General features: G+C 34.3%; 1 protein-coding gene across 2 annotated transcripts; it reads left to right on the forward strand.

The window, feature by feature from the left end:
* Positions 1-1,638: 1,638 nt before the first annotated feature.
* Positions 1,639-9,338, forward strand: LOC144853805 (cotranscriptional regulator ARB2A-like). 2 transcript variants are annotated; one of them, XM_078711644.1, is made up of 10 exons: positions 1,639-1,750; positions 3,458-3,578; positions 4,094-4,282; positions 4,641-4,810; positions 5,238-5,429; positions 6,305-6,370; positions 6,514-6,639; positions 7,278-7,388; positions 7,991-8,081; positions 8,358-9,338. In XM_078711644.1, the coding sequence occupies exons 2-10, from the start codon at positions 3,476-3,478 to the stop codon at positions 9,077-9,079; spliced, it is 1,770 nt and encodes a 589-aa protein (XP_078567770.1). In that variant the 5' UTR covers positions 1,639-1,750; positions 3,458-3,475; the 3' UTR covers positions 9,080-9,338. The 2 variants fall into 2 exon arrangements, with proteins under 2 accessions (XP_078567770.1, XP_078567771.1); XM_078711645.1 differs by lacking the exons at positions 1,639-1,750; positions 3,458-3,578 and adding an exon at positions 3,603-3,686.
* Positions 9,339-9,607: the final 269 nt, after the last annotated feature.

The raw sequence follows: 9,607 nt of genomic DNA on the forward strand, positions 1-9,607 counted from the left end.
TACTGGTATAATAGGTCAAAGGTCAAAAACATAGTTTCCATCCATTTTTTAAAAAACTTTTTCATTATAGTGAATATAAATATGAGTCTTCTGAATCTTTTGACACAAAATTGACGAAGTTGTGCTTAGTGGTTACTGAGATATATATTACTAAGATTGTGTTAAAAGTAGTTAAAAAGTAGGAATATTTACATAAAAGGTGATTGATTTCAATATAAAACCATATGCTTTCATTTACAATTTTAAAGAAGATGTTAATTAAAATATACAGATAAAACTTGGTAATGAAAGTCTATGAACTGTCATTAAAATCGTACTTATAAAATCTTGTTCATGTTCGGGTAGAGAGGCTATAAACTCAGAGGAGGAATATAAAATATCCTCCCTTTTCACCAAGACAAATGAAGGATGAGATGAAAAAAGAAGAATGCAAAAGTTTGAAAACTAAGGATGATAGCATGGAATGATATATTTAAATGAAAACCGTAAGATGGGGATTGTTATTGGATTCAGCTTTCCTCATATCTCGAAAACGCTTCCTATCTTGATCGATTACTTTCCATATTCGTAATCTACGGAAAATTCTGGTCTAGAAAAGTTGGATGGCAATATTTTTCCCCTTTCGGGTGGTGATTCCCGCCTCCTGCCACTGGACTATAAACTATAATAGGCCTTAAATAAATCAATGTTAACTTTTTGGTTAAACCAGTTGACAAGTACTTACTTGCTACGTTTCAGCTACTTTCAGTAGCAAGAACGTAGCAAGTAAGTACTTGTCAACTGGTTTAACCAAAAAGTTAAAGATGTATTGTCCCTTTGACTAATTCCAAAAAAATAAAAAATAACAGATTTCGAAAAAAGGTGGGTCATTTTGAAGTATCATAATAGTTATTAACTATCACCAAAAATTGTTGGGAAAAAAAATCATTTAACTGAAATACAGACGTTTTTTTGTTAAAAAAATAACTTTGACTTCCAGTCAAAGTTTTCGATCAAAACATATCCCATAATGAAACACTCTTGTTTGGTATACTCTGTATGCATAATCATAAAACTTCCTCACGATCTGTGTGAAAATACCTTCTCAACCGTGACGAGTTGTAAACAATCCTAATTAGCATATGCATAATGCGTACTTGTGGTTTAAAATCTTTGTTTACTTTCGCTCGCGACGATTTTCCAGACGAAATGTAATCAAACTAATTTACCTGTTAATTACGTAAACTTGTTGTTTTTGGCTCGAATTTTCGACTTAAAGTGAAGAACTGTAATATTACTTTGATATGGCCAATTTAAATTTAGAATATTTTGACCTTCATTATTGTGTGTTTCAAGGGACAATACATCTTTAACATTGATTTATTTAATATATATTTGAGACCAGATGAAATTTTTTGAGATTATAATAGGCCTACTGTGCATATTCCGGGTAGGAGGCGTTAATCCCTACTCCCACATACCCCCAGCCAGCATTCCTGTAATACATCTGATAGACTCTTTTCTTCCAGACGTGTTTTGGGTTTGAGCATGCCCAATCCGAGTTTCCAAATACCCATTTTTTCAGTAAACAATAAGCTACCGGATGGCAACCTTGAAATGCACATTAGGCACACCATACCCACCTTAAGGGGAAATTCCCTTTTAGATTTTCTATACCTGTGACACACTTCAATTAGAGGAGCTGGATTTCATCAGAATAAATTCTGTTATTTTACCAATATTCTTATTACTAACCTTAATTTGTTTTAAAGTAAGTAGATTCATAAGTACAAACATCAATAGCTTAAAACAAAATATGAATATGATGGCTAGCTAGGCCTAGCCTAGGCCTAGGCTAGCTAGTAGTACAGCCAAGAGAGCCTAACTAGGCCTAGCTAGTTCAGTATAGAGGCCCAGCTAGCCCAGCAAGTAGTACTGTCTAATTATTAGGAGGAGGCTAGCTTAAGTTTAGGCCTAGTAGCAGGTCTAGGCTAGACCTAATAATACTACAGTGTAGTAGGTAGGCTAACACTTTCAAGAATAAAATGTTATATCTTAATTTAAATTATCCTTCTGCAACTTGAACTAGGCCTAGGCTAGGCCTATGCAACTAGTCTATGTTCACACAATTTGTCTTTATTTGTAGTAGGCCTAGAATGGTTGATATTTCTTTGGTCCTTTTTTAATGAAACTTTAGGGAATACGTAATTCGGTCTTTACGTACTTACCCTATTTAGATAGGTTAGGTAATGGAGTACTGTAGCAGTCGAACGATGTCCAAAGCTGGAAGTATGCTAGGCTCGAAGTAAATAAACTATATACAGAGTGTAGCAGCCACAATATCCACACGATATACGTGCGCAGTGTAAAGCCTAGGACGATAATATATACAACGGTACAATAATTGAAACACGATAACACACAGTAACACATAATAAAATATGAAGTAAAGTTAAAACGCTAATATCGAAATGTTGATTAGTGCTAATAATTAGGACAACTAATTATCGTTAAACTTGTAAAAACTCGCTAATGGTTTGCTCATAAAATGTCGATGTCTTTTCGTTGAAAACTTGACGCAGAGAGAGAGATCGCTCGTTGGGTGTTCGCTATATTTACAACAACAGCAATTTGCATAACTTCTACATGCTGAGCGCACACACGCAAATATGTGTGTGAAGTTCCTACAAAACCATAGAATTAGCTACAGTCATTCCAGTAATCCGACACGGCCTTCTGTCAGTGATGGTATTCTGTTTAATAATTATTCTTCCAAAAGTCTATTATAATTTTAAAATTTGAATCATTATTATAGAAGGGATGTGGCATGAACAGAAAGTTTTAACTTGATATTACCGTGTATATTATATAGCATGCAATCAGCAATAATTTATTATTACATGTAATAACAAAATGAAATGAAAATTGTGTTGATTGTAATTTTTATTCAAGTGTTTTCATCACATTTTCTGTCTACGACATCTGGAATAAAATGTACAAAGACAAAAATTGGTACAAAAAATACACCAATTGATTGCGCGATTTCTTTCCTTACGGTTATGTTTTTATCACGTTTCGTATGGCAAAAACGGTACGATAACATAACAAATAAGATACAATAAAAGTAAACGTGGAAGTTCATCATACAAAAGGGGTAATGTAGTAATATCATAATATGTGTAGGCCTATGCTGCCCCCAACTACAATAACCATAGCTGCGCACTAAAGACAGGTCTAATACAACGCCATATTGAATAATAATACCGATTAATAGTTATACATTAAAGGTTAATATAATCATTACAACGAGAATTGTAAGGGGAACGGAACTTATAAGGGGTCCCTGAGCAGTGCCCGAAGAATTAAAGGTCCCTAAACCATGTTACGCCACTGACTAACTACTATGAAGTACTACTACTGTAGAGATTTCATCTCTTGTGAATCTCTGTATTGAACGCTGCTGTTGAATTGTTTTCAGATTAGTTTTCACCACAGCATGGAGGATTGTGAACAAACTGCCAACCAACAGACGATGCCAAGCCCGACATTAGACAATAGTGACATGGAGTGTTCCAATAATACTGATACTGATAATCAAGGTTTTAATTTGTTTTATTTTCCAAAATACTCCCACCCCATACTCTGATAAATAAAATGTCTCAAAGTTTCTTGACATTTCGATAGCATTCATTGATCTATAAAAACTGGTGAGATTAGCCTACTATATTTTAATTACAAGGCCTCATTGTCCCAAAATGAAAAATAGTTTATCCAAACATTAGAGTTAAGTAGGGCAAACATCTGACCAGTCACCCTGATGCAAAGGTACTCCATATTAGTTACAAACAATCACAATCCTGTATGTGCAGTGTCCACTACTTGGGCTAGAATTAAACCCCTAGCCATCATCGCAAGCTTAGTGGTCTAGGTATGAACGGCAGGCTAATGACCTGAAAGTCGTGGGTTTAAGTCCCAACCGAGAATTACTTGCAAATTTTTTTTGCAAGTATTCTCGATGTACTTAATAGTATAAAGTACAAATTACATCAGTATAGGGCAAACATCTGATCAATAGGTGAAATTAAACACTCATATTTACATATATTTTCAACAGACAATGAGAATGACAATTCGAATGGTATGTGTAAAAGAAGAAAACAAGAATCATCTAAAGAGGAGGAGAAACCAGAGGAAGAAGAACATCAGACAAAAGATAGTTTAAGTGAAGAAGAAAAAGAAGAGAAATTTAAAGAAAATACATTTCCACATACACTTGAAGGATTCAAATATAAATTTAATGAAGGTCTGTATTTATTGTTACTGATAATTTTATTCCAACTTAACAAATTGGAGTGTGTCCTATTTCACATCGTCACATATTGTCATTGCCACCCTGAGGCCCATCACAAATGTTTCCCGGCCAAAATTTGGTTTGCGGCTGAAGGGGTTATTAGATTGTTTTAATACTTTTTAATAACTGAGCTCGCCTTGCCAAGATAGGAACTTGTGAAAGATAACCCTTTGATCTCCGGAGCTCAGCATCCTGTTGTTAGATTGCCTTGCTGCAACATAGTTTGGTTCCCCTATGTAAATTTTGGTTGCCCGGGACTGAATGAAATTGATGCCTTACATTAAATAATGTTTGTATTATCTAATTATAGATGGTCAGCTTCGAGATATAACTGATATTAATGAACCATTCAAGTTTGTAATTAAACCTGATGACCATTACTACAATCAAAAACGATACGAAGCACTTGGAGAAATTCTAAATCATCATGTCTATAAATTATTGGAAACAGAGTGCAACTTGACAAGAATTACTATACCAGTATGTATTTATGCAAAATATGTTTTGGCTTTCTTAAACGTAATAGTTGAAGTGTAACCTTGCAGCCTACTGAGCTAAATTGCTGTGTGCATCTACTATCACAAAACATCTGTCTACGACGAACCGAGACGGACCAGAACAGTGGGGTGGTAACTCCCAGCTCTTCTGTATCTTTTATACTCTATTTTCCCCTCAATGTCAGCCCTCGTGCCATTTGTGCTGGAGCACCTTCTAATATCCCCAAAATTTGTCACTATTAGATTTCCCACAACAAATGTGTATTTTTGACAAATTTCTTTGCTAACACTTCATTACAGGTTGGACAATTCTCGCACAGTTAAGTTGCAGAGAGGTGGAAATGATGCCTGTTGTTGTTCATACTTTTGTAAATTTTCTTTTTGTTTCACCCCTCATTTTTTTTATTTAGCTAGATGCAGCAGAGGGAGAGCCTACAAGCTTTGTGTTTGCTAGTGAGAATGCTTTGAAAACCAGAGGCAAGTTACTGATCCTTATCCATGGAAGTGGTGTGGTGCGTGCAGGTCAATGGGCAAGGAGGCTGATTATTAATGATTGCCTGGACACTGGAACACAGATACCATATATTAAAAGGGCAATGAAGGTAATAAAGTTGATTCATAATTTGTAAATGGAAAATAAAATATGAAAAATGTAAGTAACATGAGAGTGGAATTTTCTGGCAATCAGAGATGTATTAAAATCTAATGAGGGAGCCCACCATATGAAAACATCCCCAGTAGAATTCCAGTAGACAACTCGAAGAGATTTAGATATGTTCACCACGTTTACCAGTTCATTGACTGCGCGAAGGAGGACTATTCCATTTTTCTGCTGATTGAAATCAATACCTTTTAGAAAGGAAGTGTACAGTCCGATAAAAGCAGGTCCAACACACATTGTGTTTATGGTGCCAGTCAGGAGGTAACAATCATATGTGACTTTTAAATATTCGTGAAAGATGCTGAACTCATGAACTCAATTGTTAGTTGGTCGTCCGTTGATATTGCTGTAATAAATACAGTCAAAGTGAAAAAAAAAATCACCACCAATTGGGTTCAGTCATAGTTTTACAGAAAAATTAATAAAAATGAAAAGAAGAATATTAATTGATTGTATGTACTTCGGTCTAATATGATCTCGTAGTACTAATTAGGGTTGTTTTGTTATGGTGGGCTCCCTAAATACATCTATGAATTTAAAACCTAAATGTTGATTTTGCATTTAGGAATTTAGAAGTGATAGTATTACATTAACTTATCTAATTAGAATTCAAAGTTTTGGTTTCAAAATGGTGTGGTTTTTTTTAATCAATTGCTGCCAGTTGTGTTTTCTACTATTTTCTTTCATTACATTTCATACAAATTTTATCTTTAATAATATTTTAAAATATTTCTGTTCTGTAAACAAATGTTTTTGTATTAATGACCTGATGAATAATGTATGCTTACTAATTATTTTACTTTTTGGCTTTTCTAGGAAGGGTATGAAGTTCTTGTTTTGAACACAAATGAAAATGAGAATGAAGATGGAAAAGAAATTAGAGTAAGCTAGTAATGACATGAAACAAACTATACTATAAATTATATGATGTTGGTCATTTCCACGGTGGAGAATTATTATTTATTTGCATTATTGTTTTTGTCACTTAAAACTATCTTTTATTTCTTACAAATATTTTTTTACAGGGTAGTGAAAATCCAGTAAAACATGGAAAGTATGTTTTTGAGAAGCTACTAAATATTGCAAATGATACTAAAACTCATATAGCAATTGTTGCCCATAGTTATGGAGGATGTGTTGTGCTCAGCCTTGTAAGTAAAGAATGTGTACAAAACATAATGTCAACATTTTATTGGCAGCTACTTGTTGGTATTGTTCGGTACATACCAGCTTCAGTGTTAAGTGAAACTAATTTTATAGACAGCGCACTCTACATACGGATTTGCTGTCGCACAATAGTCAGGTCTTAAAAATAAGTGACAGTGCAAATATTTACTATTAATTGTTGAATGGGAGAAAACAATGCACAGAAAATAATACAAATTCACCAATCAAATGGCAAAGATACTCTTAAAGGACAACTTGACCGAGGATCATATTTTAACAATGTATTAGGGATGTACATATGATTTCAGAACTATGCGAGATTAAGGATATTAAGCCTAATACAGGTTAAATTAGCAATTGAAGTGATGGTACCTATCTCTTGTATGTTAACAACAGTGAAAACTCATGACGTAAATTTTGCAATGTACCATGCACGTCACATCAATTTACGCCTACGGCTGTACGGCGAGCATGTGCGGTGATAACCTTTATCTCGCTATTGTTCTGAAATCATATCTACATCCCTAATACGTTGTTGAAATATGGTCCTTGGTCAAGTTGTCCTTTAAGCATACTAAAATTGGTACGGTCTCTAACTCATCCTCATATCATTTTGTTCTAGCTTGATAATAAATTATTAGAGAAGTGTGTATTTGCAATTGCATTAACTGATTCTGTACACCAGATGAGTTATCAATTGAGTTCACCTATACATCGTGGATGGCTTATTCAGGTATTTTAACTAGTATACCAGATACCTCTATTCTAGGCTCTAGACGTTTTAATTAATCAACTTAACATTTATTATAATAAATATTTTGCCACACATGGCATGTCATAATAGCTATAACAATTTAAAAATAAAAAAATCATGTTGGCAATTAAAAAGAAACAATGACTATAGAAAATGTAAAAAATGGATTTAATCATGTGAAAAGCCACACAGCCAATTCATTTTACATAACTATTACCCTTTGGGATATACAACAGTAACTTTATCCTGTAAGTTGCCCCAGACAGTAGCCCAACAATTTCCGAGTCCGACCCTACTTCTGTCTACTGTCTTGGGAAACTTACAGGATAAAGTTGCTGTCAATGGTATTTTTGTACATCGCAATGTGTACCAGTTACCTTTGTGGCTGTTCACATGATTATATCCATTTTTTACCCCTCTCATTTGGTGTTCCCAGGGTAAATTTACAGGATAGGACCCGGCAGCAATATTGAATCTTGGCCATATATCTACATAATCAGCTCATCAAATCAATAAATTCTCAGGGTGCCCTGTCTACTATATTGTACTTTTATTTATATTTAATCAAATTTCTCTTTAAGCGGGCAAGAAATTGGGTTTCTTCTGATAAAGAGCTTGATACTCCTCTTCCTCTAATGTCTTATAAAAAAGATGTTGAACGATATTCAGCTGGTAAGTTTATTTTAAAAGAGATTTATTTGTAAATACAGTATAACCTTCATGAATTTATCAGTGCACCAGTAGATTTTTCATATTTACCAGCAACTCTCTAAAAAAAATATTTAATTAAAATTAAAAAGTACAGTGAATTAATTTTGTATTGATCAGGCTGGTTTAATGTTATTAGTTAATACAAATTCATTACATATACATCATATATACATATTCATACATTGATTGCAGGAAATGGCAAACATTTACAACAAATATTTGAATGTATATTTATAGGTACAACAAAGCATGAAGAGACATCATCAAAAGCAATGGAGTCTGTTTTCAAATTCATTAAAAAAAAAGAACCTTCAAAGTTGAAAGTTGACGATAAAAAAGCCCAAACAGATACAAAAGGCAAACAAGTTAGTGGTGCATCAGGCAAAAAAGATGATAGCAACATGGCGCAAAAAGATGATAGCAACACAGCGCAAAAAGATGATAGCAACACTGTCCAAAAAGATGATAACAACACAGTCCAAAAAGATGATAGCAACACTGTCCAAAAAGATGATAGCAACGCTGTCCAAAAAGATGATATTGATAGAAACACAGTGAAAAAAGATGATAGAAACACAGTGAAAAAAGATGATAGCAACACTGTCCAAAAAGATGATAGCAACACTGTCCAAAAAGATGATAGCAACACTGTCCAAAAAGATGATAGCAACACTGTCCAAAAAGATGATAGCAACACTGTCCAAAAAGATGATAGCAACACAGTCCAAAAAGATGATAACGAAAATACTGGTGATACAACTAAAAAAAATGGTGGTAAAGGTGGTGATACAGCAGATAAAAAAGGTAGTGATGCAGCCCAAAGAGAGGGTGATACAACCCAAGGAGAGGGTGATACAGCCCAAAAAGATGATGATGCAGCCCAAAAAGATGATGATGATGCAACCCAAAAAGGTGATGATGCAACAATAACCCAAAAAGATGGTGGTAGAACAGCTTAAAAAATGTGATACAGCCCAAAGAAGAAAGTAAAATAGATGAAAATATGGTGATAAAACAGCTAAAAGAAATGGTGATACATCAATCAAAACAGTTGATACAAAAACACAATAAGATGGTAATGCAAACAACAAATGTTTAGAGAGAAATTCCCAACAAGATGTTGGAATGGCATACTAGTGTGTGCAAAACATGTGTAATTGTTATTCACAGTACTTGTAAGTGTTAGAGGAAAGGAGGGGAGAGTTGAGTGTAGTGTCAAAGGGAGGGAAAGTTGAGTGTAGTGTCAAAGGGAGGGGAGAGTTGAGTGTAGTGTCAAAGGGAGGGGAGAGTTGAGTGTAGTGTCAAAGGGAGGGGAGAGGGTGTGGTGTCAAAGGGAGGGGAGAGTTGGGTCTACGACGTTCTTACATTTCAACATCTTTCTTATGTTCTTCCATCCTGGTTTTTAACTTTCTACCCTTTTCCTAAACATATACAGCCTCACAGTTTAAACAACCTATTTCATACACTCTACAAGTACTGTCCTTCGA

Source organism: Antedon bifida, chromosome 10 (genome assembly GCF_963402885.1).
Source record: "Antedon bifida chromosome 10, ecAntBifi1.1, whole genome shotgun sequence".
Taxonomy (NCBI): domain Eukaryota; kingdom Metazoa; phylum Echinodermata; class Crinoidea; order Comatulida; family Antedonidae; genus Antedon; species Antedon bifida.

Coding starts and splice junctions, on each gene's coding strand:
- LOC144853805 (XM_078711644.1), top strand. CDS start 3,476: ATGGAGGATTGTGAACAAACTGCCAACCAACAGACGATGCCAAGCCCG. Junction 4,283..4,640: donor CAAATATAAATTTAATGAAG/GTCTGTATTTAT, acceptor ATCTAATTATAG/ATGGTCAGCTTCGAGATATA. Junction 7,389..7,990: donor ATCGTGGATGGCTTATTCAG/GTATTTTAACTA, acceptor TTTCTCTTTAAG/CGGGCAAGAAATTGGGTTTC.